Raw genomic sequence first — 27,537 nt, forward strand, 5'->3', positions numbered from 1 at the left:
GAGAATTTTCTGAAATGGTAATACCATAAAGAAAAGTATTTAAAATGTCACATAATCCCTCTCTCAAAAAGATTAAAAAGCAAATATATACATCAGTTTTAACCAGAGAGAAGTTCATAGGAATGTCTAACATATGTTACTGTAACATGCCCTTATTCCAAACATTACAAACGATTCTGAATTTTAAAAAAAAGCACTGGACTGAGTACTGTAAAATCAAGATTCTCCATTTGCTAAGTGACTTTGGATAAACGTGTTGCCATCTTTTGCTCCCTATATTACATGAGAAAGAGTTTCTATGTCCTCTATACAAAATCTCCCACAGAAAACTTGAATCTAAACTGTAACCTTAACTCCATGGAAAATCAGTTCACTACTACATAGAAGCACCCACAGGAAAGGGGAATACAACATTTTATTTCTTGCAATACTATTAGAAGCCAAAACAGTAGCAGATATTCCCCAGGGACATCGCATCCATCCCAAAAGCTGTATATAGCTTATAAATGTCTGTAAAAACAGTAACTAGAAAATAAATGTGAGTTTTTCAGAAGAAACAAAGCTGTAGACATTCTCGCATTATTTATCTGCTAAATATATACATATACTGTGGCCAGACAAACACTATGGTCACATCAGAATGTGAAGAGGGGAGGAAGTTCCCGTGCAAATACATAAACTAAGGGACAGGACACGGTACAAGTGAGAATGAGGCTGGGTGTTTCCCATGCAATTACATGGCCTCTCTACTTTCCTAAATCCCTTCCTCAATGCAGGACCTAGCAGAATAGAAGAACTATAGCAAGCCCACTCCAGGTGTAAAGACTTCTGGCAAATTTATCTATTTCCTTAAATAGATAAAGAATGACAAGCAAACATACTCCCACACTGCAAAAAGGAGGGTGGGAAGACAAAACCCTGAAAAACTAATCAGGAGTTAACTTTGAATTCCATAATGTTACTGTCAGTATCACTTACCCTGGCAAGTTTCACGTGTAGGTTTCTCAAAAACTTCTTCTTGATCAAAGCCTTTTTTAGATTCCTGTTCTTTGTATGATCGATAGAAAACAGACCTAAAAATACAGGGTTCTAAAGTGAACTTTATTTTCCTTTAATAATACAACTGAGAACATACCAATAATTTTTACTTAGTTGATATCTGGTAATTTTAACCAGAGCAATTAAACTATGAATCTAAGACAGGAGTTGCTGTATGAAGTGTCAAATTTAAGTCCTAAGAGCTATTACACAGGTCACCCATGTAACATTTGATCCTTAACACAGCTTGAACTGTGAGAACAGGAAGATTAAGTCCAACCCTTGACCTAAAATAGGAATCCCTCCCAACCCTCAGAGATGGTCACCCAGGATCTGCCCCAGTATTTCTAGTGAGAAATTTATGATATTGAGCTATAATGTCCACCTCTGGCCTACTATCCTCTGACAATTATACAGAAAAAATCTATTCTCTCTTCTGAAGTCTCAGTTTTTTAACCAATTTTCACATGCCATGGATTTGTGATTAATGTTTGACAATAATCAAACTGAATAACAAAATAAGGCTGAAAAAGAAAACATACTATAATTCTAACAGTAGTTAATTTAAGGGCCCTAAAACTCTTAAGTTTATCTTTACTTCTTCTTTAGATACCTCTGTATTATCTAAATGCAAATACTTATTGGCTTACAAAAAAAGGTGGGGGGGGGCCACTAAAATATTAGTGCCTGAAAATACTCAGATACAAGAAGCAACGTCTTTAGCTGCTCAGGACCATCAGTTGAGCCTTCCACTCTCTGGAGCAGGACACTGATTTCACCGTTTTAACCCCTATACAGGCAACCATAAAACAACCTATGTCCGACAGGTATCCACAAGTTTTATGAATGGAGACAGATTACCTATCTTAACAGAAAAATTTCTCTGCTGTCAGATCAAAATTTCTTGCCGCCTGACATTCAAAACCACCAAAAACTTTGGACGTGCACAAGTCACACCTTTTTTTTCTTTCTGGCTGTACCACGTGACATGTGGGACCTTAGTTCCCCAACCAGGGGAACCATGCCCCCTGCACAGAGGCACCCTGGACCACCAGGAACGTTCCCACACCTGTTTTTAAAAAACTTTTTTAAAAAATTAAAATATTAGTATTTCCACTATATCTGTATTTTGGAACCTGTTATAAATAGCTGACCTGAAAAAGCCTCGGTCTACAGCTGAACGATTCATGATAACAGAGTCTTCCTGATTATATCCAGTGTACGATGCAATGGCTACAATTGAGTTGATACCTGTAGTATATTCAAGAGCAAACATTAAAGCATCACATGAGAAACAAAGAAAATCACCTTTCTTTTAAATCTATCTTATTTAACTATATTTACTGCAAATATTTTCACCATGGTAACTGTCAAAGTCTACTCCTCCTGGAAAAGCAATCTGTGAGAAAACTACTCTGATGGTTAAATGTTTAATATGAGCAAATCCTAACAGTAGTCACTCCCAATGACTTTCTAGTCAGCGATTATATACATGTAACTGCATATTTATAAAGTCCCTCCCCCAACCAGGTTTCATGATTCTCACCACAACCCTGTGCCATAAACAAGGCAAGTATTATTATTTGCATTATTAGAAAGATCTAACAAAATAAAACTTATCCATGATGTCAAAGTTAATAAGCAACAGAGTCGAGTCCCAGCTCTTGTCTCCTGACAAGTCTGACCCGGCGCCACCCTGCTCCTCCCTCTGCAGCCCTGCTCTGCACCTAGAGCCTCTCCCTACACTACAAAGAAAAGGGGTAGCATCTTTCTACCTCCATTTTACTTAGCTGCTACTGCCAAAACTACTTCTGATGAGACATTAAGACTTGGAGAGGGAGGTGGGAGAGGGGATCGGGATGGGGAATACATGTAAATTCATGGCTGATCCATGTCAATGTATGACAAAACCCATTATAATACTGTAAAGTAATTAGCCTCCAACTAATAAAAATAAATGAAAAAAAAAAGACTTAAAATATCAAGTACTGACAAACAAAACTGATAAACCTTTAGCCACACTCATCAAGAAAAAAAGGGTGAGGGCACAAATCAAAAATTATATATGAAAACAGACGAGCTACAACTGACACCACACAAATACAAGGAGTCAGAAGAGATTACTGCAAGTGACTATACACCAATAAAATGAACAACCTAGAGGAAATGGACAAATTCTTAGAAAAAGACTGAACCAGGGAGAGCTAGAAAATATGAACAGACGAATCACAAGTACTAAAATTGAAACTGTGATTTAAAAATTTCCAACAGACAAAAGAGTAGGACCATATGGCTACAGAGGTACATTCTATCAAACATTTAGAGAAGAATTAAGACCTATCCTCCTGAAACTATTCCAAACAGTTGCAGAGGACAGAACACTGCTAAACTCATTCTATGAGACCATCATGACCCTGATATCAAAACCAGAGAAAGATACCACAAAAAGAAAATTACAGACCAGTATGCCTGTATGAACACAGACACAAAACACAGTATGAATGCAGACACAAAAATCCTCAACAAGATATTAGCAAACTAAAGAAAAAACAAAAACAAGAGTTACCACATAATCCAGCAATTCCACTCCTGGGCATACATCCAGAAAAGATGAAAATGCGACTTCAAAAAGATACATGCACCCAATGTTCACGACTGCACTATTTATAATAGCTAAGGTATGGAAGCAACTTAAGTGTCCCTCAACATGGTCAAGCTGTATAATGCAGAGAAAGCACATAAAGATGCAGGATCCTCAAGGTGGGGGGATCTGAAGATAGATGACAATTTGCAGAAATCCCAGGGTCCTGGGAGATGTGATGTGCTCCTACTGCTATGGAAGCCAGCAGCAGGACTGACGTGATGTTTATGATCCATGGATTGGGCAGGACGTCCCTGGCACATCCTCACGACATAGTGCTCCTACGGCCCTCGCTCCTGTCCAGGTGACACAGCCTGTAGGTGCTAAACGGTCTTGGCCCTCGCAGGGCCCTCCTCCTCTGCTGTGACAACCCGACAGCCCACACACACTATATCCACTACACCCCAGGAAGCAAATCCCTCCATCCTACAACCTTCACCCAAGGTACACAGGCAAGTCTGAAAGATCAGCTAAATTTAGCTAAAAACAGTAAACTTCTGAATTTTACTTCTAATACTTTCTTCTTAGCTTAAAAGCCCCAAATCAAAAAACAATGTAGTGAAGAGAAAAGAGAACAAAAAAGGAAAATGGGGGAAAGACCTATTTCTGGTCTTAAAAAAAAAAAAAAAAAGCCAGAGTCTGCATTCTGGGTTTACAAAATAAGTTGTACAACTTCGGGCAAATAACCTTTCTGATCCTGTCTCCACATTTATAAAACAAAGAGGATACAACCACCACTATTGCTAACCAGCTAACATTTATTTCTCCCTTATTAAGTGCTAGGCACAAAGCCATGAGTTTTAAGTGGATGTAACTATTTAATCATCACAAAGCTTTGAGGCAGTTTGTAGGTGAAAAAACATCACAAAGCTTTTATGATGCTTAGAAATAATATGTGTAAAGTACCTTGGACGGTATTTCACAAACTGCTCAAAAAATACCACTAATTTTTAAAACATTATCTGTTATCTCAAAGACTACCAACATGTGAAACCTAGGATTACAATTTATCTGTCGGTCAGGCTCAAACCCTTTCAGTCACTCTGTCCCCACCCACTTCAAACCTCAGCTCAGCACTAAGGAAGCTCTAAGTACCCTGACCCACTTTAAATCAAGGTGAACTTCTGTCACAAGGATCTTTGCTCCTAGAAGATACCATCCAAGGTAACAGTACCATATAGAAATAGGAATGATACTAATCAAAAGATCACTTAAGATAACCCAATCTGCCCCTTCCCCTTAGAGATCAGAATTTGCTCAATGCGGCTGGCATATTAGGCAGGGACAGAGCTAACTGTTTAGCCAGGAGGGTCAGGAGATTGGTTACATCAACAGACGTAGCAAATAACTCAACACAGTGGGGACAATGGGAGCCAGGTTTCTGTCAGAGAATGGAGTTCTAAAATAAACACTACAGTGCTGTACCGGGAGATACGGTATAAACGCACAGTTCTTTAGTATATATAGATATAAAAATAGAAGTGAGAGAAGTATATGCATACACATACTTTCCTAGCTCCGGCAGCTGAGAGGACCTAGAAATGATGACATTCTAACACCATGGACTAAGCCCAGCACCCAGATTTTGGTTCCCACACACTACCCTTCACTGAAAGACGAAACGGCCAGGTCCAAGTTTAGGGGAAGAAAAGCACAAGATGAGACCAAAGGTGAGGAAGTGCTTAAAGAATGATGAGGACCTAACGGAGTCATCTTGAAGATGCTCGCACTGGAAAATATGGGACAATTTCAGCATCAAAAAGGAAAGAATGATAAAATTAGAAGATCACCATTTGGCAACACTTACACAGTAAACTAAGGCCGAAAGTGAGATAAGAAATGGGATATTTACATCCTTTCAAAGTATCTTCTAACAGAGACTTACTACTTACTTAATAAGATTGCTGGAAGAAATATCAATAGCCTCAGATATGCAGATGACACCACCCTTATGGCAGAAAGCGAAGAAGGAACTAAAGAGCCTCTTGATGAAAGTGAAAGAGAGAGAGAAAAATTTGGCTTAAAACTCAACATTCAGAAAACTAAGATCATGGCATCCGGTCCCACCACTTCATGGCAAATAGATGGGGAAACAATGGAAACAGTGACAGACTTTGTTTTTTTTTTTTTTTTTGGACTCCAAAATCACTGCAGATGGTGACTGCAGTCATGAAATTAAAAGGCACTTGCTCCTTGGAAGAAAAGCTATGACCAACCTAGACAGCATATTAAAAAGCAAAGACATTACTTTGCCAACAGACGTCCGTCTAGTCAAAGCTATGGTTTTTCCAATAGTCATGTATGGATCTGAGAGTTGGACCATAAAGAAAGTTGAGCACTAAAGAACTGATGCTTCTGAACTGTGGTGCTGGAGAAGACTCTTGAGAATCCCTTGGACTGCAAGGAGATCCAACCAGCTCATCCTAAAGGAGATCAGTCCTGAATATTCATTGGAAGGACTGATGCTGAAGCTGAAACTCCAATACTTTGGCCACCTGATGCGAAGAACTGACTCACTGGAAAAGACCCTGATGCTGGGAAAAATGGAAGGCAGGAGGAGAAGGGGACAACAGAGGATGAGATGGTTGGATAGCATCACCAACTCGATGGACATGGGTTTGAGCAAGCTCCAGGAGTTCATGATGGACAGGGAAGCCTGGCATGCTGCAGTCCATGGGGTCGCAGAGTCGGACATGACTGAGTGACTAAATCGAAGTGGGCAAGTACACAATACTCATAATTAATAAAATGTGGAGAAGCCTGACAGTCACTATCTTAATTACATGATAAAATTGGAATCACTAACAATGGGACATAGACACAGCATATGCCTCCTGACACGGTGCCCTGAGACTGAAGCACCACTGCTGTTAGCCCTGCCAAGAATTCATATCTGAATATAAACCACGGGGAACAACAGTCAAACTGAAATTGATAGACAATGTATAAAGTAACTTGACTGGACTCTTCACAAATGTGAAGGTCGTAAGAGACAAGTAAAGACCAAAGAACTGCTTCAGACTAAAGAGAGGCAGAATCCTGGATAAGACCCCAAGCCCATAAAGGACACTATGAAGACAACTGGCAAAATCTGAACTAGGGGACTGCTGATTAGATGGGGATCAGTGTTGACCCCCTGATGGTGACAGTTGTACTGTGAAGCATGTCTTTGTTTTTAGAAAATATACACTGAGAAACTAGAGTGATGAGGCTTCCATGCCTGCAACTTACTTTCAAATGGTTTAGGAAGAAAAAGAAAGGGAAAGAACACTGCAAGTGTGGTAAAATGTGAACGTGGAGATCTGGATGGACAGTATACATGAGTTCTTTTTAACAGTCTTGAAACTTTTCTGCAAGCTTTAAATTATCTCAAAATAAAGTTTTTAAATAGCTAACAAGATTAAGGCATGACGCAGTAACAAAACTGAAAGGCCCGTGGTCCCTACCAGCCATGCCCTCACCATTTCATATCAGTGCCAAAGGAACATTCTATTTCAAATTCAATCCTTCGCCAATATTTCTTTTCTTCTCTAGCCATAAAGAAAGTATCATCTAAATGTGGAAGAAAACACCGGCAACACAACCAAAGATAAGGGCACACTGCAGACAAAGTAACAGATTTTGTTTTTCTAGTTTCTTTTTCTAGACAAGAGTAACCCCTTGTGGAGGACTCTGAAAATAAATCATTCTAAACTGTGAGAATCTGCTATCAAAATGCTAGATCCCATATTACAGTAAGTGATTTAAAGCCATTATTTACAAGGTACACTTTACTAAATAATGTTATCCACAGTCAAAGCCAAAATTCTGCTAATAATATGGTAAGACGACAACTGTGCAGAAGAACCATGCTGTCTCCTTTATATTCAACTCTCTTATACCCTTCAGATTTCTCTGCACTATTTCAAGAGACTGTTGTTCTGAAATCTCTTCCTGGAAATTCCAGGGTTTTCTCCTCATCAGATCCATCTCAAATCTCTTCTCCTGATTTCTTTTCCCAAAGTTCTGGCTGTCTCTGACTTTATTCTCACTCTGAATTTTCCCTGAGCAATTTCACAATCATCTATAATTATCATTAACATATCAAAAACTTCACAGCTCTTGACTTGACATTTCTTCTAACTATATTTGCTGTTGGAAGATCATTCCTGAGATGTTGTGGCGGCAACTCAAAACCAACAAGTCAAAAACTGAACTTGTTATCTTACCTCTAAAACCCCATCTTTCAATCTAAAGAGAGTGGATGTATGTGTGACTGCCTTACTCTGCTGCAGAGCAGAATTTACCACAACACTGTACACCAACTATACTCCAATAAAAATTAACTTTAAAAACAAAGCCTCTTCTTTCTCCTAACTTGCTCCCAATATTATTAAGAGTCTCTCTCTCTGCCAGATCACCCAAGCCAAGAACACCAACAATATTTCCAATTCCTTTCTTCCCTCTCTTCATAATTTCACATCCAATCAGTAATCAAGTCCTATCAAATGTATTCCAACAGGTGTTTCAACCCCTTATACTTTTTCACTTCTTAGTAAGAACTGTACCAATTCTCACTTAGACCACTGCAAGAACCTCTAAGTTATCTCCCTACTTAATACCATATCTGACTCTATTTTTTAGGTGGTAGCCAGAATGACATTCAAAATAAACTTCCAACTGTATTACTTCCTTGTTCAAAAAGGCTAGACATTTTCATTCTCAAAATAAAATTCAACCCGCTGTCTCCATCTCATGAGATCAAGTGTCATTCCCATGCATTTACATTCCAGCCATACTAAACTGACATAAGTACCGACAGCTGCCTTCATGCATCCAGGCCCTAGTTCAAACCATCTCTCAAATTCAATTACCCTTTCATCAACTTTACTCTAGGTGAAAATGCTACCTCCCCCATGAAATTGGCACTAGACTCCCATAGGAATCAATCATTTCTTTCACTCTGTGCTTCCAAAGGAATCTATATCATTGTAACACTTTCCACACATTTACCTTTTTATTTAATTGTGCTCATATTCTGCCACATTGTAAATTCTATGAGAACAGAGACTGTGTCATATGCATTTTATTAATCCTTCAAAGCACCCACAAAAATGTCTTAACCAGGGCAGGATCTTACAAAATGTAGAACAAAACTGAACATACCTGCTGGCAGCTCTCTAAATCGCAGATATTCCATAGACCGTGTAGTCACAAGTGGTTTTTGAGGATAATACAGAACATGGGCCAACGTATCCATACGAACATGAAAGTTGGTGATATAAACCCCCATAGCCTGCTTACCCATAGCAGACTGGTATGTGTTTCTAGGGGACTAAAAGTAGAAATGAAGAGCAGAATCAATGAAAATTTATTTACTTCTAAATAAATAAATAGACTCTACAGGGTACTTCATAAATCAGAAATATGGTTGGTAAAGTTTCTACTTTTTCTGGAATAAGGCAATTATGGCTCTTAAGAGTCAAACATAAGAATAAGCATATTAAATGCTGTAATCCATAACCTTTACACTACAAGGCTTTTCTTTCAGAAAAAACTATACACTGATTTCTAATTTTTATTCTACTTCCCCCCCAATTCCTCACAAAGCATAGTTAAAAACTGGTACCAACCTGGTTATGATCAGGAAAAGGAATAATAGAGGCACAGACACCAAGAATCATTGATGGATGAATTTCACAGTGTGTATATGTGGAACAATAAGCTACTTCTTTCTCCTGTAAATCATCTGGGGTCATTGCAAGCATCACTGTTTCTTCTTCAAGAGTATCAATATATTCTACCACCCCACTGGCCACAAGATCCTGCCAACTAAAAAAGAAGAATTCATTTAATTTCCTTACCTCCTCAACTATCTTAGTTAACCAGGCTCCCTACTTAATAAAGAGTATTCCTGTATCTGTAGACCATTACAGTATACTAATACATATATATGGAATTTAGAAAGATGGTAACGATAACCCTATATGCAAAACAGAAAAAGAGACACAGATGTATAGAACAGACTTGTGGACTCTGTGGGAGAAGGCGAGGGTGGGATGTTTCAAGAGAACAGCATCGAAACATGTATATTATCTATGGTGAAACAGATCACCAGCCCAGGTTGGATGCATGAGACAAGTGCTCGGACCTGGTGCACTGGGAAGACCCAGAGGGATCGGGTGGAGAGGGAGGTGAGGGGGGGATCAGGATGGGGAATACATGTAAATCCATGGCTGATTCATGTCAACGTATGACAAAAACCACTACAATACTGTAAAGTAATTAGGCTCCAACTAATAAAAAAATAAATAAATAAATAAAATTAAAAAAAAAAAAAAGAGTATTCCTGTATCTGTATGTACTCATATAGGAAGAGTCCTAAAATATGTATATTATTGTTAACAGTGGGGGAAAAAAAGTTACTGAAAAATACACATAAAGTATGGCTCTGTAACTACTATTAGCTTGTTTTTATCTGCTCTGATCTAAAGAACCTACTTGTGCGGCTAGAGGGTGAGTATATAAAAACAAAGAATAAGGTCTGGAAGAATATATATCCGAACTGGTAACAGAACTTACTTTCGAAAAGGAAGGTGTGAACTGGAGGCTTTTATACATTTTATTACACCTAATTTTTGAAAAAAAATTTTTACAACAAAACTATATACATTCATATATCACTAATAATAAATTGTAAAAGATTCTTCTTATTAAATTTATTATTTTGTTCATATGTTATATATTACTTCATCACATAGGTTACTTCTTTTTCTTTGGCCACATCACATGGCATGTGGGATTCCAGGTCCCTGACCAGGGATCAAACCCGAGTCCCTTCTGAGCAATGGAAGCTCAGAGTCCTATGTAGGTCATTTTTTATTAGTAGAGATAGTCTTTACCATGTCACAAAGACTTTTATTCTTAAATAAGACCATACAAGTCTCTTGAAAGAAAGTGTTAAGTCACTCAGTTGTATGCAACTGATAATGACCCCTTGACTATAGCCCGCCAGACTCCTCTGTCCATGGAATTCTCCACTGCAGAGTGGGTAGCCATTCCCTTCTCCAGGGTTATCTTCCCAACCCAGGACTGAACCTGGTCTCCTGAATTACAGGCAGATTCTTTACCATCTGAGCCACCAAGGAAACCCCAAGTCTCTTACTTAAGAAAAATTAAGAACAACAAATGTAATAGCTTATGAGTAGAGTTTCTTTTTTTGCTTTTTGGGTCAAAGAAAATATTCTGGAATTAGATAGTGGCAATGGTTGTACAATCTTGTGACTATACTAAAAACCACTCAATGACACACTTTAAAATGTTTTATGTTATGTTAATTACATCTCATTTTTTTCCCTAACTGCATGTTCTTACCTGTAATTGTTATATTCTCTCTCTTTCAATTGATCAATGTGTCTCTTCTTCAAAAGCAGCTTTTGTTTTTCCACAATTAGAAGTGGTCTACAAATACGGCCTGCATCTGTATAGATCCGAATCTCCCTCTCTCGAATATCTCTGATCATAGAAACCTATACATAAGAAGACAAAATAGTCTCATGAACTTATATTTTCTCTGTATCATTAAGGATGAGATAAAATAACATTAATAAATTATCAGATAAAACTAACAGATCTTAGTTGATCTTGTTCAGTATGCTAAAAACCTAGGTATAATTTAAAATTAGCCTTGATAATTATAGAGCTGAACAACATCTAGTAGTAATGTCGTGCCAAATAAAATATGAAGAAAATGTATTTTGGATATCAAAACACTAATATGCGACAATTTCTTATTTCTGTCTCTGATAATTACATATACTTCACTGTGTAACCTTTCAATATCCAGCCCTGTGTCACTGCTTCAATCAAGCTTTCCCAGTTGTAAGCCTGACTGCTCATGATAGTCTATCAGCAAATGGTTTACAATCTAGATGTCTAATACAGCAGTCACTAGCCACAGGTCACTATTAAGCACTTGAAATGTGGCCATTCTAAAAGGAGATATGCTGTGAGTATAAACTACTTACTGAATTTCAATGATAAAATTTATCACTGATAATTTTCCATGGATTATATGTTGAAATTGTACTATTTTCGATGTATTAAGCTAAACAAAACACATTTATTTTCATCTATTTCTTTTTTTCTTTTCTTTTTTTCTGCCACACATGTGGCTCGTGGGATCTTAGCTCCCCGACCAGGGGATGAACTCATACCCTCTGCGGTGAAAGCACGTAGTTGGACCACCAGGAAATAGCCTTTTTTTTTCCCTTTTTTTTTAACATGACTACTAGAAAAATTTAATTGTCTATGTAACTTACATTGTATTTCTACTGGAGAGTGCTAGAAAATATATTCCTGGATAATATCAAAAATATTTTGGAAAAATTTACAATAAAGAACATAATATTAAAAGCACTACAGAATTTGAAGTGCCAATATCAAGAAGTAAACAAATAAAAATTTCCATTGAATATTCTAGATCTAATATATAATCTTAAAAGTCAACTAAAAAATGAATTGCTAATGAGCTGGGAAATGGAAAAATAGGTATTTCTACATAAAAGTACTTTCAAACAGTGATATCACAACTGGATACTTTTCTTAAAGAAAAGATTGGGTAGGGAATTCCCTGTTGGTCTGTGCTTTCACTGCTGGCGCCCAGGTTCAAAACCTGGTGGGGGAACTAAGACCCCACAAGCCATGTGACATAGCCATAGGAAAAAAAAAATTTGGGTTTATTTAAAGAAAAAGTTTGGATTATTCAGTTTTAAAACAACAGTAAATCATTAAAGCTTAATCAAAAAACACTAAGTTCTCCCAAAGTGTAAAGAGTCAAAAGCCAAGAAAAAGAAAATGTCCCACATTCTTAAGCCCACTTCCTATCCTTAGAAAAAATCTGAGATGAAACTGTGTGTGTGAGCAAAAACACCATGAAGCATTCTAAATGCTTTCCTTGAATCCTTAGAGAACTCCTAATAGAATATAAAATATTATATTACAATAACAGAAAATAGCTCTATTGTCTTAACAGAAAGACATAAACGGAGCTGTGTCTCCTCAAAGGCCAAACAGAATCTTGCATTCCAAAGGAAACAAGTGTTCTCGAGAGACTACAGACAGGAAAGCCCAACAGGTCCAACACAAAGGTAAGTCAGAAATGGGTAAGAGGAGAACCTCTGGTTATCAGAAAACATAAAGGAAAAGGAAAAGAAAAAATACTAGACTCCTAAAAAATATATACAATTCTCCTACTAAGGCTCCCAACAACATTCTCCAACAGGAGATTAAACAGCCCAGTTCAAGGACACAGGGCCCATTTATAGTTTCAACAAACACTCACTGTCAGACACCACATATCAGGCACCACACTCAGAGCTGAAAATACAAAGTCCTATTAAGAAACATTCCTTGCCTCTGAGAAGTTAACAGTATAGTGAGAGAAGCAGGCACATAAATCAATAGTTACTATCTGGTATACACATTCTGTCAGAACTCATGCAAGGAAAATATGCTATATACAGTCACAGAGATAGGTCTAAATCAGGGGCTCAGTGAAGAGCCCAACAGACCAAACCTGACCTTACCTGCCATCTATTTTTAAAAAAATAAAGTCATACTGATTTGTGTACTGTCTATGCTGCTTTTCACTACAACAGCAGAGCTGAATACACAACAGACACTTAAGGCGAACGAAGACTGAAATATTTAATACCTGGTTCTTTGAAGAAAATGTTTGCTAACCTCTGATCTAAATCAAACTGGGGGCTCAGGTAAAGTATCCTGAAGAAGACAAGAGTTAATACTAGTGAGTTTGGCAGAATTAGTGAGATTTATCTAAAAAAAAAGTAAAAACCCCCTTCTCCCTATTACCCGTTTCTGAGGAGGCACGGGTGACAGGGAGCACAGCATTCCAGGTTGAGGGAAAGGGCCCATGGAACACGGTAAAGAGGCCTGAACAGCAGGAAGAACTTAATTCTATCCTAGAGAACACAGCACAAACCTCAGCAGAAACAAACGGCATTAACAAAATTCTCAATCATAAAAAAGACAATGCCAGTTCTTGGGCTTTCTCTTATCTCTGCCCACTGCCCTCAAGTGAAGCAAGCTACTCCTGACTTCAAGCTCTGAATACCCCAAGGCTCAACACCCGGAGTCTGCCTGCTAGAGGAAGACTTGGAGCAGCCAAACCTGATTCTCTGCTATGCTAGGTAGACAGGTGGCCAGCTTAAGTGTGTCAGCTTCTCTTCAAATCCACTTTCACCCAGAAAGACCCAAAGGTGCAGATTTGGGGAAATCAAAAAAGCCTGAGTCCAGCCCTCAACGTATTGCACTGAAAGCAAAAGCCATATTTTGGGGAGGATAAAGTTCATTTGTTATTTTGATGATTAAAAAAAAAAAAAACCCTATACCCAGAGCATGTCAACATCCACCTAAACATAAAAGAATCTAACAGAGGTGTACCACATTTCAAGAATCAATCTCTGGATTCCAACAAAGACGGTTATCAGAGATGATCATTCCCTTTTTAAAAGCACTGTCAGCTTCACAAAAAGAGTCTCAAAAGAATATACTTTAAAACGTAATCTGAATTCCAAAATACAATAATAAATTACATGTCAAAACTTTAGATGTATATATCTAAGGCATTAAAGTAAGCAATACCTTATTATTAAATCTAGCTCAAAACATTATCTAGACTTTTGACAGCGTACTTTAAAATTCAAAGGACACCAGTTCAAGAAAGATATCAATGCAAAGATAACTTTCACTTAGCCTTATGCCTTGTTCAGAAATCCCAGAGATCACATCCTCTTAAATAATTAAAGATTCTTACTTCAGACACAATGATGTCCATCTGACGCCGCAACTTCCGTAGTGTGTTCATAAGTTGTTCAGGATCTTTATGTATTCCAACCCAACAGCCATTAACAAAGATCTTGGTTGCACTAAAATAGAAAACCAAAAGTATTTTGTACTTAGTAACTCTGTAACAAGCTATAACCAAAAATTAACAAGTTTTCTTTTAACTGTATCTATACAAACTCAGCAATAGCTGCAGGAGAAATTTCTTCTAAATTTTCCATACTCCATTCTTCTAAAAATTCCAGAATTGGAGAAGGTTGAGATCCAACTGAAATATAAGCCATCAGGGCTAAATTCTTCACAAGTCCTACAGCATGACCCTTGGAATAAATAAAGCACATATTACTCATACTGATTTAACATGCCTTTCAAAATTCTTTTCCACACTTCCCCTCCAATTTGATTTCAGAATATATTCTTACTTCCTAAAAACAAAATTATAATATCTTAGTTCCATATACTACACTTAGATAATTAAATAAAATTAAAAGGTATTTATAAAAGTAATTATACTCTACATGATAATTCTTGTACTTTTTGTCTTGAACATAAATTCTAATGTATTACCTCTGGGGTCTCAGCAGGACACACCATTCCCCATAATGTATTATGCAATTGTCTGGGTTTTGCTAGCTTGCCATCTCTACCGATGGGAGAATTTAAACGACGCAGGTGAGAAAGAGTAGATGCAAAAGTCAGGCGATTTAATACCTAGAAAACAATAACAAATCTTTATAGAGCTTGGGCATTTCTGTTACTCACACTATCATATTTGTGGCAAATGCTAAAATGAGGCAAAGTCATATTTTCACATATAATCCACTCAGTGTCCAACTGTTTCCACCCTTCCTTTCTCCAATCTGCCCTGGATAATTCTGTTCACTCTTGTAATTTAACTGATCCTTAACAGCAAGGACAGCAAATATATGACGTACAGTTCTAACATGCCACATAAATGTTTTATGGCCTATCTCCAAACATCTGGATGTTAGTGGAGGTTTTTAACTTGTTTTGTTCTCTGTTGTATCCCAGTACCTAGAACAGTCCTTAGCAAACATCAGGCACTAAGTGTTACATGCTCTCATTCCTTTGACCATAGCAAACCTCACTAACCCATCCCAGAACTTTTTCCAGGCCGAAGCCTCTGAACCCAACACAGAGATTCAATATTTACAGAACACTAAGCAAGGTAAGACTTGTGTAAGTATGGTAATATTTAGAGAGATATAAAGCAATCAACACTATCTCAGTGTACCTAGTAACACATCACCTCTTTCCCCACACCTACAACAATCCATCCTCTTTCCTCTTCCTAAATCTCCTATCATAGTTCATTTATCTCCCAACCTAGAAATCTCATGACATCTTTGTCTCTGACTTCCTCCTTTCATACATTAATAAACATATCCTGTCAACTCTATTTCCCAACTTCCCCAAAAAGTGAAACCGTCCATTCCCAAAGTCACAGCAAAAAACCAGCTCCTCACCTCTTAATCATCAGCTCCTAAGTCCCTGCAATGTCCTCTCCAATCTACTCTGCTCAGTTACCAGAATTATTAAAGCACAGATACAGGTTAAGTTCACATCACTCACCGAATTAAAAAATATTAGACAGTTCCCCACCAGCTAGAGGAGCATGACACTGAAGCTCTTTTCAAGGAAGTCCCAGACAGCCTTCCCCTCCCAGTCTTCAGAACTCCTGTGCTCCACCCACACTGCCAAACCCTCCTCAGCTCCACAACTCTGACACGCAACTGCCATGGCATGGGATGCACTCCCCATTCTGCTCTGCTTGGGGAAACTCTACCACTTCTACGGAAGACATCTGACCACCTCCAGGAAGAACTGTTCTCTTCTCTCTGTTCTATGGAGTTTTCCATCATTCAGCCAATCACAAAGCTTTCCAAACTTCCTGTATTTCTCAAATCTGACACCACTCTCTACCTCCATCGAACTGTTCTACTGCAGGCTCTAACCATTTCTCACCCAGCCTGTTGCAACAATCTTTCTGCCACCAACTATGCCCTTCTCAAATCTTTTCTCCACAATGATATTTACTGTGAAGCTACCTTAAAAGCAAAAATGAATGCCCCTCTACGAGGTGTTCCCAAGCTCCCTTCTCCAATCCCACCTTTCTAACTCTCCCACTTTGATTTGAAAACACTAGAATGATCTAGCTCCTCCCACATACATGTGCCCTTTTCTCCCTCTGTCCCTCTTTTCAGGATATAAAGAAATTTTCTCCAGTTTTCCTATGAACTATTGGTTCTACCCTCCTCCAAGGCTTGGGCTATTTCTCAACTAACCTTCAAAATCCAGCCCGCATGCCACCTCCTAAAGAAAACATTTCTGTTCACACTCTCGGGCAGTGCTATATGCCTTTCTCCAGCACGCCCACAGAGCAAGCGTGCATGGCTCTCATTTAATACTCACTGTACCGTGCCGTAATATCTGTTTACATCTGTGAGTATAGACTATAAGCTACTGAAGACCAGGGATCATGTTTTACTCATTTTTTGCAGATCCAATGTGTGACAGTGCTCTTGGCACATCTTGAAACCCAGGAACTGAACTCAACTCGCAGGATGGCATTTATCGTAATTCGGCTCACGGCATGGTGAGACATACAAGGACAAATGTTTCTTTTAATAGATGGTGAGTTCCTTGAGGGCTGGAATCAACCTATGAACCCAGCATCACAAACACCAACTAGAGTCAACAAATCCTTACTAAACTAAAAGAAACTAGGAATTTAACTGGGCTATGAGCATGCTTCCATAATTCTTAAGATATTTAAGCTTCCAGGAATCAGGAGGTTAAAGTTGGTGTCTGAATGCCAAATTACTCAGGTGATGCTGGTGCAGGCTTTTTTTTTTTTTTTAAAGCAAATGAGGGGGAGATCCCCTCCATAAAGCTAAACATGTACATGGTAAGTTTTAAATCTCATATGAAAAGTAATTACGAAAAATAAATAAAAACACCTGGTAAGACATCTTTGTAAAATGTTTCCCCCATTAATCATTCTGAGAGTACCTACTGCAGTCACTGTACATAAAACAGGACAACATACAGAAATCAGTGTTACAAGTATTACATTACACAAATTCATTCATTCCCTGGGTATGAGTTTCTAATATGGAACTTTTAAGACAAAAATTTCATGAACATGACTGTTTTACCTCCTAAGAACCTATGTGAATTTATTAGATATCTTGATGAGAGTCAAAACTTTAAAATCTCTTAGTAATGCTAACAGCTAACTTAAGAAAATTTTCACCTTCATAATTCAAAAGCCTCCAGGTGCTTTTATATCTGACCAAGAAAAAAAAAGGGAAAACAATTTACATTCAATAAATGAAGATTCTATTAGTTTCATAATGCTTTCTTACCAAACCTGTAGTCACAGTTGACATCCTTACCTGAGATACTCCAGCTCTGGCTTGATGAGCTTTCTTTTGATCACCCCAGTTTCCAGTAGCCAAAGAATATTTTAGGCCATCAGATATAATCCTTGTTTTAATTGCCAATTCCAAGTTAAAATCTTTTCCACGATCAATGAACTTCTGGGCATAGATCCGTACTTCTTTAAGCAAATTCTTAAACATTCTGCCCAATAAAATGTTTTAAACATGTCAAGGTCTGTAATATGAATTCTTTAACAAGGACACTGTTACCCACAGGAGGTGAAAAGTGGTTGAGATGGGGAGGGGGGTGGGTATTCTTTTTTATATAAAAAGCACAGATGTACATGAAGTACAAAAACATACACAAGCAAAGCAGTAAGGGAAAAAATAGTCGAAAGAGGGTTCCTTAGTGGGTGGTAACAAAACAAGGTTGACAAACACTAATATACAACACAATAAATAATAGAACATGCACAAAACATTGCTAATATCATTTTTGTGCTGAACTGTCTACCTCATTTTTACAAATAAGTTTTTCCAATTATAGAAGCAATATCTGTTCATTATAGAAAATATAAAAACATATTAAGAATAAAATAAAAATCACATATAACCTTAATTCTGACACAACCACTGCTTCCTCTCTAGTTTTTGTTTTTTATAAACTGCAAAGTTAATAAAAATTCCAATATCAGCACTCAGAAAGTCAATCAATAATTGAGCTTTCTCAAATGCTTTGCAATGGTGGAGAGGAATAAAGAAAATGTACACAAGTGATAAACGTCCCCACGATCTTGAAATTCTCAGATATGAAGCAGAACTAAACTGCACAACTGGCAAAGAACATAGCCAACTTCACATGTACCCATTATGCACACCAAGATAGTTTTTTAGCACCCCCATGTGCCGTAACCAATCTAAAGTGAAATTTATCTACTTTTAAGAGTATTATTCTATAATTTCTTACCCTCTAAATAAGAATGCAAGTAGTGGTCCAGCAAGGTCCAATCTTTTGTTTCCATAGTGATCTCTGTCATCTAATTCTCTTCTACCCAAAGCTGCTAGCAGCAACCTATGAACCATGTACCTTTAAAAAAAGAAAAAGAGAAAGCACATGGTTTTGGCTTTCTTTTTTAACATATATTAAAAACATCAATTTTGACATTTTCAGCTCTAAGAAAAACTTCATCTCAACCACATCTTAGCAAAGAACTTAAAACAATGAAATATGACCTACCCCAAGAAATAAGCTTTCTTTGTCTCACAAAAGTCACTGACACCAACATGAGGGAGCATTTCTTTCTGTAAAACTTCCTTGGCATATTTAATCCTTTTCTCTTTGGTAACACCAGGCTTTGCCCCTCTTGAACCAATGAAATTTAGTGCAACATTCTGTTCTTGGATGACAAAAGCTTCATCAAGTGATGGTTTAACCTATCCGTTAATTAAAATAAAATTATTTTTGAATTCACTATCTTTAAGATAAGGCAACTGTCAATTTCTAATATGTTAAATATCCCTATGAACACCTAACTAAATATGCAAATATTTTTAAAAATTCAAGGAACCACAAATCCTAGAACTTAAAAACACCTTATTGATCTAGGGAACTCTGAAAAAAATGATCAGCATGGACAATCATACTTTCCAGAAAAATACAAATAATTCCATTTTAACAGAGCACAGTGGGTTTGAGGTTTTTTTTTTTTACACTTTAATAAACAATAGCTTAAAAAAAGTTCCTTTCAAATATCTAAAATCAATTTAGAGAAGTTTAACACCCAAACTAAGCTCAAATGAATAAATGTGTCATAATGTTGTCAGCCTTGTTTTAAGAGGTTTATCCTTTCTTTTAACTATCTAAATACTTATCTTTAAGTATTAAGGAGAAAAAAAGCATAACTATTGCCAAAAGCTTAAAGTAAAATCTAAACAGAATCCATTTTGTCATGTAATCATATAAATACTCTAAAATATACTTCACTTTCTAACTTTGTGACCAATGTTTAGCCTATATTTTACTTTATTTCTCTGTAGTCTTAAAGACTTTGGATAATTCAGGACAACTTTAAGAATACCAAGTACTCCTTAGACAAGGATGATTGATGAGAAAATGCGTATTTATCTAGACTCAACAAACCTTCCCATAAAAGTAGTAACTTTACAGTGGAGGAACCTAACAGCTGCCGCTGTGAAGTTAACATTACCAATGATGGGACAAAAGGACATCATGTGACTCCTGATGTGATGCCCTGGGAAGCACACAATATGACCTCTAGATTTGTCCTGCCAACAAATGGCGTAAACTGAATCTAATCATAAGGAAATATCAGAAAAAAATCCAAGTTGAAGGATATTCAAAATATAATGGCCTACCCGCCTGAAAAACTTCAGTGTTATGAAACAACAGAAAGAGACAGGAAGATTAAAAGAGATTAAGCAAACATTAAAAACAACATGTAATAGATGACTGACTGGATTTTGAACCAGGGGAAAAAAATGCCCTTAAGGACACGGTCAATGTCTCTGGCAAAAACTTGAATATCTCCAGGTTAACAGTACGTACTACACCAAAATACCAATTTTCAAAACTGCACTATGATTATGTGAGTAAATATCCTGATTCTTATGAAATACACACTGAAGTATTCAGGAATAAAGGGGCGTGATGCCTAAAACTCACTTTCAAACGATCCAGAAAAAAACAATGTATATACATAGATAAAAAGAATCCTAAAACAAATGTGGCAAAGGTAACAGCTGCTAAAGACAGGCATAGACTACATAAGAGTTATCTGTAACTTTTCTGTAAGTTTGGAATGTTTTAAAAGTAAAAGTGCTTTGTTTTTTTAAAGATACCAACTCTTCTGTTCCCCTTACCAAACTGCATCAGACTAGTGTGCCTGTACAATTTTCCTTATTACTATTTCTGCTTCACTGCTGTCAATGAACTCTGGCTGCCTCTAGTTTTCAGGTCAATTTTACATACCATTGTCAGAAAAAGAAGTCAAGGCAGGGCTGAAGGCTTTTGCTATACAGTGAATAGAATGGGGTTTACAACAGTTAAACTGATCTTCAGAGCAGCTTTCTTTTGTGTTTTACGATTAACAACAGTCAGTAACTTTAAATCTCTTAAAAAACACTATGAATACATTTTGCTTGTACATTACCATTTCCATCATCTCTGGATCTTCAAAATCATAAATAATATGCTCTAAAATATCTCTGTCAGACACAAAACCTAACGCTCTAAACACAATAATGATGGGAACTTCTTGCTTGATATACGGTAGGGTTGCCACAATACGTTGACCAATAGCACTCTTTTTTGCACCCTAGGAAAAAAAATCATTAGAATATGGGAATACAGAGATTACAGCCATATATAAACATCATAAGAACGATTTCATATAAATGTCCATTGTATGTATTTCAAAAAAAGCATGCCTCTCATGCCTTTCATGCCTCTCATACTCTAAGGAATTTCTCATACTCTAAGGAAATACTCACATTCCTACGGCTGCTTTTCAAAAACCACTGCAACAGGTTTACTTATTTGACAGACAGGCTGGTCATTCAGACCTGAGAGAATTTCCATTCTCTACTTTCTGTTTGCCAAGATTCTCTAGAACACCTCAAGACTGTATCCAGAAACTCTGACTGCAAAAGAACATAAACACAGACTACCCTTCGTCCTTTCCCCCAACCAAAAAAATTAGGAAGTTTGGAAGAAACTGATGAAGGAAAGATAAGAGAGACAATAGGTAGGCAAATGTGGGAAAAAGCTAAGAACAGAATGAAAAATAAACGGAGAGTTGGTCGGTGAGGTATTTCCAAATATGAATGATTATTCAATATTAAAAAACAGTCTCTTTCATATAAGCTTCTCTTCTACAATTTCTCTCTTCAATTGCACACAGAAATGAAATAAGTCACCAGCGTTCACTGGCATACAAACACGTGGTATCTCAATTTTAATCAAATTTCTTTCCTTTAGTATCAAACTCTGTCTTCTCTTAGCCTCATAATCGTACATTATCATGGTCCATTTAATAACTGTTTCTGTTGTCTTCCTCCTACTTCAGGCCTCCTTCCTTAGCAACCTTATTTCACCTCACGAGTGCTCAGTAACAACTTTTCACAAATGATACCTAAATCTTCACCTTGGTCTTTTTCCTGTACCCACAATCCTCACAACTTCAACCTCCATTAGGTTGTTTCAACAATTATTCCACCTGTTTCATCACAGACCTTTTTCAGAATACGCAGAACATTTAAAAAGAATGCCTACATCATGTACTGCTCGCATCACTACATTCTCTCTACAAATCAACTCTTGGAAGTTCCCTGCTTTATCTTAAACCTCAGGATATAACAATACGATCTTTTGTTTTCCCCGTGGCTGCCTACAGGCTCCTGACACTCACAACCACAGTGTCTGCACTTCAGGCAGACTGACTAGTCATCGTTTGGGGCACACGCACTTGAGGAGCTTAATAAGGTACAGGAAATTCAATGGCTGAGAATACTAATTTCAGTCTGTTTGTCAGCAAGCCTCAAGGCCCAACGCAAGTAATTAAACTCCATATCCTAATTTGTAAAGTTCGAGAGGTGACGGAAGGTTTCAGATTGTTATAAAATAGCTACTGTGGGCACAAACAGGCAAAAAACAGTGAGGCCCTGGGCAATGATTATACAAAGCCCGGTTGATGCAAAGAGCTGTGATACCAAGTGTCCCACACTCGGACAGATTTAACTAGAGCACAGCAAAAGCATACAGAGGAGGGAACGGGCAGGTGGCGACGCCTTTTAGCCACAACTTCCAAGTTGACAGAATCACTATGGACAATTATCTGTGAATTTAAAAAAGTTAAAAACACTACAGAGAGGGAGCTGCCTGCTGGTCCAGTGGTTAGGACTTAGCCCTTTCACTGCTGGGGCCTGGGTTCAATCCCTGGTTAGGGAACTAAGATCTTGCAAACCACATGGCAGAGTCAGAAAAAGCAAAAGCAAAATCCCCTAAAAATAACTACATAGAAATGTACATGTATATTGAAATGTCACCAAAATAAAGACCATACACCTCAACTGTTCATTTCGTTCCCTTTAAAATGTTATCCTTTTAATTTTATTTCATGATTATAAGACAAAGACCTTATGTTTTTGCTTAGTGATTTTCAACTCTGGCTTCGCATGAGAATATTCCAGGGAATTAAATACAACATGAGTCCCCAAGCCCCATTCCTCAACTGATTAAATGAAAATTCTGGAAAGAACCATAGGATCCTGAGTCATCCTCGTATTATATCAAACTTTATCACTAAAACTAGATGATTTTCTTTTCTCTGCCTCTGATTAATTGATTTAGCCCATAGCTTCCATGATAATCTCCCTAATATACTATGTTCCTTATACTTCTGCCCTCCATAATCCAGGCCAATACTTATCAATTAAGAATCCACATCATAATCACCGGGGGATCTTTCCCAAACACTTGTAGCTGGGCTCCATTCTACCCCCAGTCACAAGAAAAAAACATTTTAATTCTTTAAAACACTTATTCTACATGAGATTTTTAACTTAAGGCTCTTAAACCTCTATGTTCAAGTTCTTCTTTATAAAACATCAAAGTGACATGACACTCTGCAGAAGTGTTTATAAGAGCACAAGACTGGAAACCTAAACATTCATCACAAGGGAATGGCTCAATAAATTATACTACATCCATACATGGAATATCACATCTCAGAAATAATGAAAAACTGCTGATCTAAACTTGGTATCTTAAAAGATACCAGCAAGGTGCAAACATTGTTTTTGAATGAAGACTATTTCTGAATGGACTCATAAGAAATTATCAAAAGTAACTGCTTCTAAGGGAAGAGATCTGGAGGTCAAAGGAAGACTACTTTCTATAGAATACTTTTTTTTGTACTTTTCTGAACCACTTTAATGTGCATATATGACTTACATTAAAAATTTTAACAAATAAAAACATACATGAAATTAATTACAACAAATTTCCAGGGGAAACGCAAAAATTAAATCAAGTGACCTAAGTAACATAGTTGGCACACAGCTATAGTCAAGAAATGCCTTTGTTAAGATTACATTATCGTAAGTAACATGCCTATGCTGGGTGGCTTCTAAGATGGTGCTCAATGATCCCTGCCTCTATTACTGCCTTGTGTGGCCCCTGGAGAACAGACTGGATGTGCTGAATTGCAACTAACAAAAAGAACATGGCACAAACGACTGGATGTTGCTTTCAAGATTAAGGCATAAAAGATGGCCATTTCCATCTTGTTCATATGCTCTATAGCTCTGCTCAATTACTCTGACAAGCAAGCTGCCATGTTGTCAGGGATGATATGGAGGGGCACCACATGGCAAGGAACTGAACCTTGCCAACAACCACAAAAAGGAGCCTTACAATGACTGTGGCCCAAAAACCTTGATTGCAGCCTTGCGACCAGAGGACCCAGCTAATCCACATGCAGAAACTGACACAAGATAAATGTTGTTACTGGAGTAATTTGTTATACAGCAATAAGTATTAATAAATAATAAAATGCCTTTCATACAACACTGTTAGTATGTTCCAGAAAAACTTTTTGACAAAGCATGCAGCCTGATAACTTACAGAACTAAATCAGAAGGAATAAACCCAAACAACATCAGGTAATATTCCATACCTGTCCTCCTCTCGCCAGCATGCTAACCCAGATAGTGCTGGTGGGTCGAGAAGAATTCTCCAGACATGATCTACACTCTCCTGTGTAGGCATATTTAGAATCCTTTTTGGCAAACACATAGACTGTATTTGTTGCCATTTTCTCTTGAGCAATCAGAACCTACATGGACAATAAAAGTTATAGCCATAAAACACAAAAGGTCTTTGAACTAAAAGAACAGTGAAAGCTGCATCTTAATCTGACTGTACAAGCTCACTGAAATAATATTCCACTTTGCATAAACACTTCACTGAAACACATTAAGCTCAAACTGACCAAATTTCTAGTGCATATTATATATAGCTAAACAAAGTTTCGATTTAATATAAATTCAGCTGTCATCTCCCTAATAATTCAAGTGCTACTTCCAGATTATTACACAAAAATTTACTTTTAATTTCCACTTTCATGAGCTTAATGATCATTTGGTGTTTTTTATAAATAATGCTACTATACCTTTTCTGACCCATTAATAATGAAGTAGCCACCAGGATCCAAGGGACATTCATTTAACTCACAAAGATCACGATCGGTTAAGCCATTCAATAGGCAGTAAGTTGAACGCAACATAATTGGAATTTTTCCTATAAAAGTTTTCTGATGCTGTGTCTGAAGTTGTTCTTCACCTTCTTTAATGACTGTTTTTGTTATATCAACATAAAGTGGAGCCGAGTACCTTTGAAAATAAAAGTAGATCACAAGTTAACAGTAAGGTATTTGCTAAAACTCTCAACTGGCCAAAATTTTATTTTCTGATTTTTATTTCAAAATCAGCTGCTGGAAAAGAAACATGGTTTCTTACGTGAGATTTCTTAATCTGGCCTCATTTGGCATCATTGGTGATGGAGCACCATCTCTTTCCCAATGGGTGGGCTTGGACAGGTAAATCTGTTCAAACTTCAGCAAATATCTTGGCTAAAATGAAACCAAAAACCATGGGAAAAAGTAAACAATTTTTTCCATAAAAGATTTAATGATTCCGTTTTAATCAACATTAACATTTTGAGTAGAAACAGCTCTAGAAAATGCCAAAGTTCATCCACTTTACTAAAATGGTGACTCTCCACAGTCACTGTCCATATTCCATAGACATCAAGTTTTATACTTCATCACTCTCTTAAGGTGAAAGACAAAAAGAGACTGCAAAGACTAAGCACATATCATAGGCTCTGAATTCATGTCAAGCAACTAAAATGGATTTGCATTAATGATCGGTATAGCTGTTTCATGTGCCCTCTCCTTAGCTGAGGTTAACAAAGTTACCGGAAAACAAAGAAAAAATAAATTCATACAACTAGAAACGTGTTCTAAACTAATCAACAGAACATGGGAAAAAGCAGACCTAACTCTTCAATTAAACCTAAGACGTCAGCACCAGTCACAGGGCAGAATGGAGGCGCTGATCTTGGAACCCTTCCTGTATACTGATCAAAGCCGTCTTTATTCGGGACAATGATGGAGATCAACCTTTTGCCAAGTACGACACCTATACCAGTATCAAGAAGCAAAAGGCCTTTGAGAAGAATATTTTCAACAAGACCCATAGGACTGACAGTGAAGCTGCCCTTTTAGAAGGCCTGAAAGCGGTATACAAAAGCAGTATCAATCTCTATTTCTGTATGATTGGCAGCTCCTATGAAAATGAGCTGAAGTTCACGGCTGTTTTGAACTGCTTCTTCAACTAATCAAGCCAGATGCTGAGGGAAAATGTAGAAAAGCAAGCTCTGCTGGTGAACATTCTTCTCAGCTGTGGAAGAAATCATGGATGCAGGGGTGATCCGAGACAGTAATTCCCATAAAGTGGTACACCTGGTGGCATTAAGGAGCAGATCAAGCATCAGGTGCTGCAATCAGCCAAAGAAAAGATCCAGCAGTCACTCCGGTGAAGACCACCATTCCTGGCTCTTCACTCCCTCAAAAAATCCAAGAGCTCCTGAGACTTCTCATCCAGCCCCCCAAGTGATGCTTGCAGGATCATCTGGGGTCACAGGGACTAAGACTCCATCTTGTCTGTAGGTGCCCCACCCTCACCCCAACCTGAGCCCGCCTCCCCTTCCTTCTCAGTCCTCTTTGCCAGCACTGGAAGGCAGGCTCTGAGCACCTCTGACACAGGCAGTATCTGAGGAAAGCGCCCTCGTCCTCCTCTGACGGGATTACGCTCCCAGATCCCCTAGAGCCTATATATTTCCTCCACCACTTCTACGCCCTGGGATGCAGCTACGCTTCAAAGCGCGAGAAGGACCGTGCTGAGGATCCTCCTCCTTTTGCCTTCACCCAGCCTTCACCCCAACAGCAAGGGGAGGGAGAGAGCACTCTTTTCTATAGAATAGTGGGGGTGGGCAGTGGCATTTCCAGTGTCGCTATCTTCTCCTATTTCTTCTTACTGCCCAGACCTCCAGTCTTGGAAAGAATACTGGGAACATAGGAAGGGGCAGCATGGAAGCAGTGATTTAAATTTTATTGAAGAGGGTCTACAAAATTCTGTATTTCAAACACAGCTGAAATTTTTTTTTACCCTGATCCTGGCTTATAGCTTCCAAACTGCTGTGGTCTGTGTTTGCTGTGGGAGTGTCCGCCTCTGTGTCTGATACTTTAACTCTCCACCTTCACTACCATCAGATCTCCGCCTGACTTGTCCTCTCTGTGCCCTGGAGAAAAGCCAGTCCCTGAATTAAAACTCCACTTGAGTCTTGGGAAGAAGAGTTTCTGCTCAGAACTGGAGACAGGGTGGAATTTATGACTTGGACCTCTGGGCTCTTTTAGTCCCCTTCTCTCCCCCACGGGCATTTCACTTCTCTGCCCTGGGTCTGTGAACTCTGCTGCTTAACACCATCCTCTTCTGCCTCAACCCAATCCAGGCAGTAGGTCTGGACAC

The 27,537-nt window shown here is 37.9% G+C and overlaps 1 protein-coding gene and 1 pseudogene across 1 annotated transcript in view; one reads left to right on the top strand and one right to left on the bottom strand.

The window, feature by feature from the left end:
- POLR2B (RNA polymerase II subunit B) overlaps window positions 1–27,537 on the bottom strand; it is a 43,800-nt gene that overhangs the window by 6,332 nt on the left and 9,931 nt on the right. Inside the window, exons 4-18 of the mRNA XM_020873869.2 lie at window positions 25,465–25,577; window positions 25,119–25,338; window positions 24,624–24,782; window positions 21,099–21,263; window positions 19,166–19,362; window positions 18,896–19,015; window positions 17,944–18,130; window positions 15,092–15,235; window positions 14,705–14,844; window positions 14,496–14,607; window positions 11,033–11,187; window positions 9,292–9,490; window positions 8,825–8,993; window positions 2,193–2,289; window positions 979–1,073 (exon numbers count right to left, since the gene is read on the bottom strand). Coding sequence (XP_020729528.1) covers window positions 979–1,073; window positions 2,193–2,289; window positions 8,825–8,993; window positions 9,292–9,490; window positions 11,033–11,187; window positions 14,496–14,607; window positions 14,705–14,844; window positions 15,092–15,235; window positions 17,944–18,130; window positions 18,896–19,015; window positions 19,166–19,362; window positions 21,099–21,263; window positions 24,624–24,782; window positions 25,119–25,338; window positions 25,465–25,577 — 2,272 coding nt within the window. The remainder of the gene's footprint in view (window positions 1–978; window positions 1,074–2,192; window positions 2,290–8,824; window positions 8,994–9,291; window positions 9,491–11,032; window positions 11,188–14,495; window positions 14,608–14,704; window positions 14,845–15,091; window positions 15,236–17,943; window positions 18,131–18,895; window positions 19,016–19,165; window positions 19,363–21,098; window positions 21,264–24,623; window positions 24,783–25,118; window positions 25,339–25,464; window positions 25,578–27,537) is intronic.
- Window positions 26,053–26,548, top strand: LOC110125049 (coatomer subunit zeta-1 pseudogene; annotated as a pseudogene).

The sequence above is a fragment of the Odocoileus virginianus genome, chromosome 29 (assembly GCF_023699985.2).
Source record: "Odocoileus virginianus isolate 20LAN1187 ecotype Illinois chromosome 29, Ovbor_1.2, whole genome shotgun sequence".
NCBI classification, from domain to species: domain Eukaryota; kingdom Metazoa; phylum Chordata; class Mammalia; order Artiodactyla; family Cervidae; genus Odocoileus; species Odocoileus virginianus.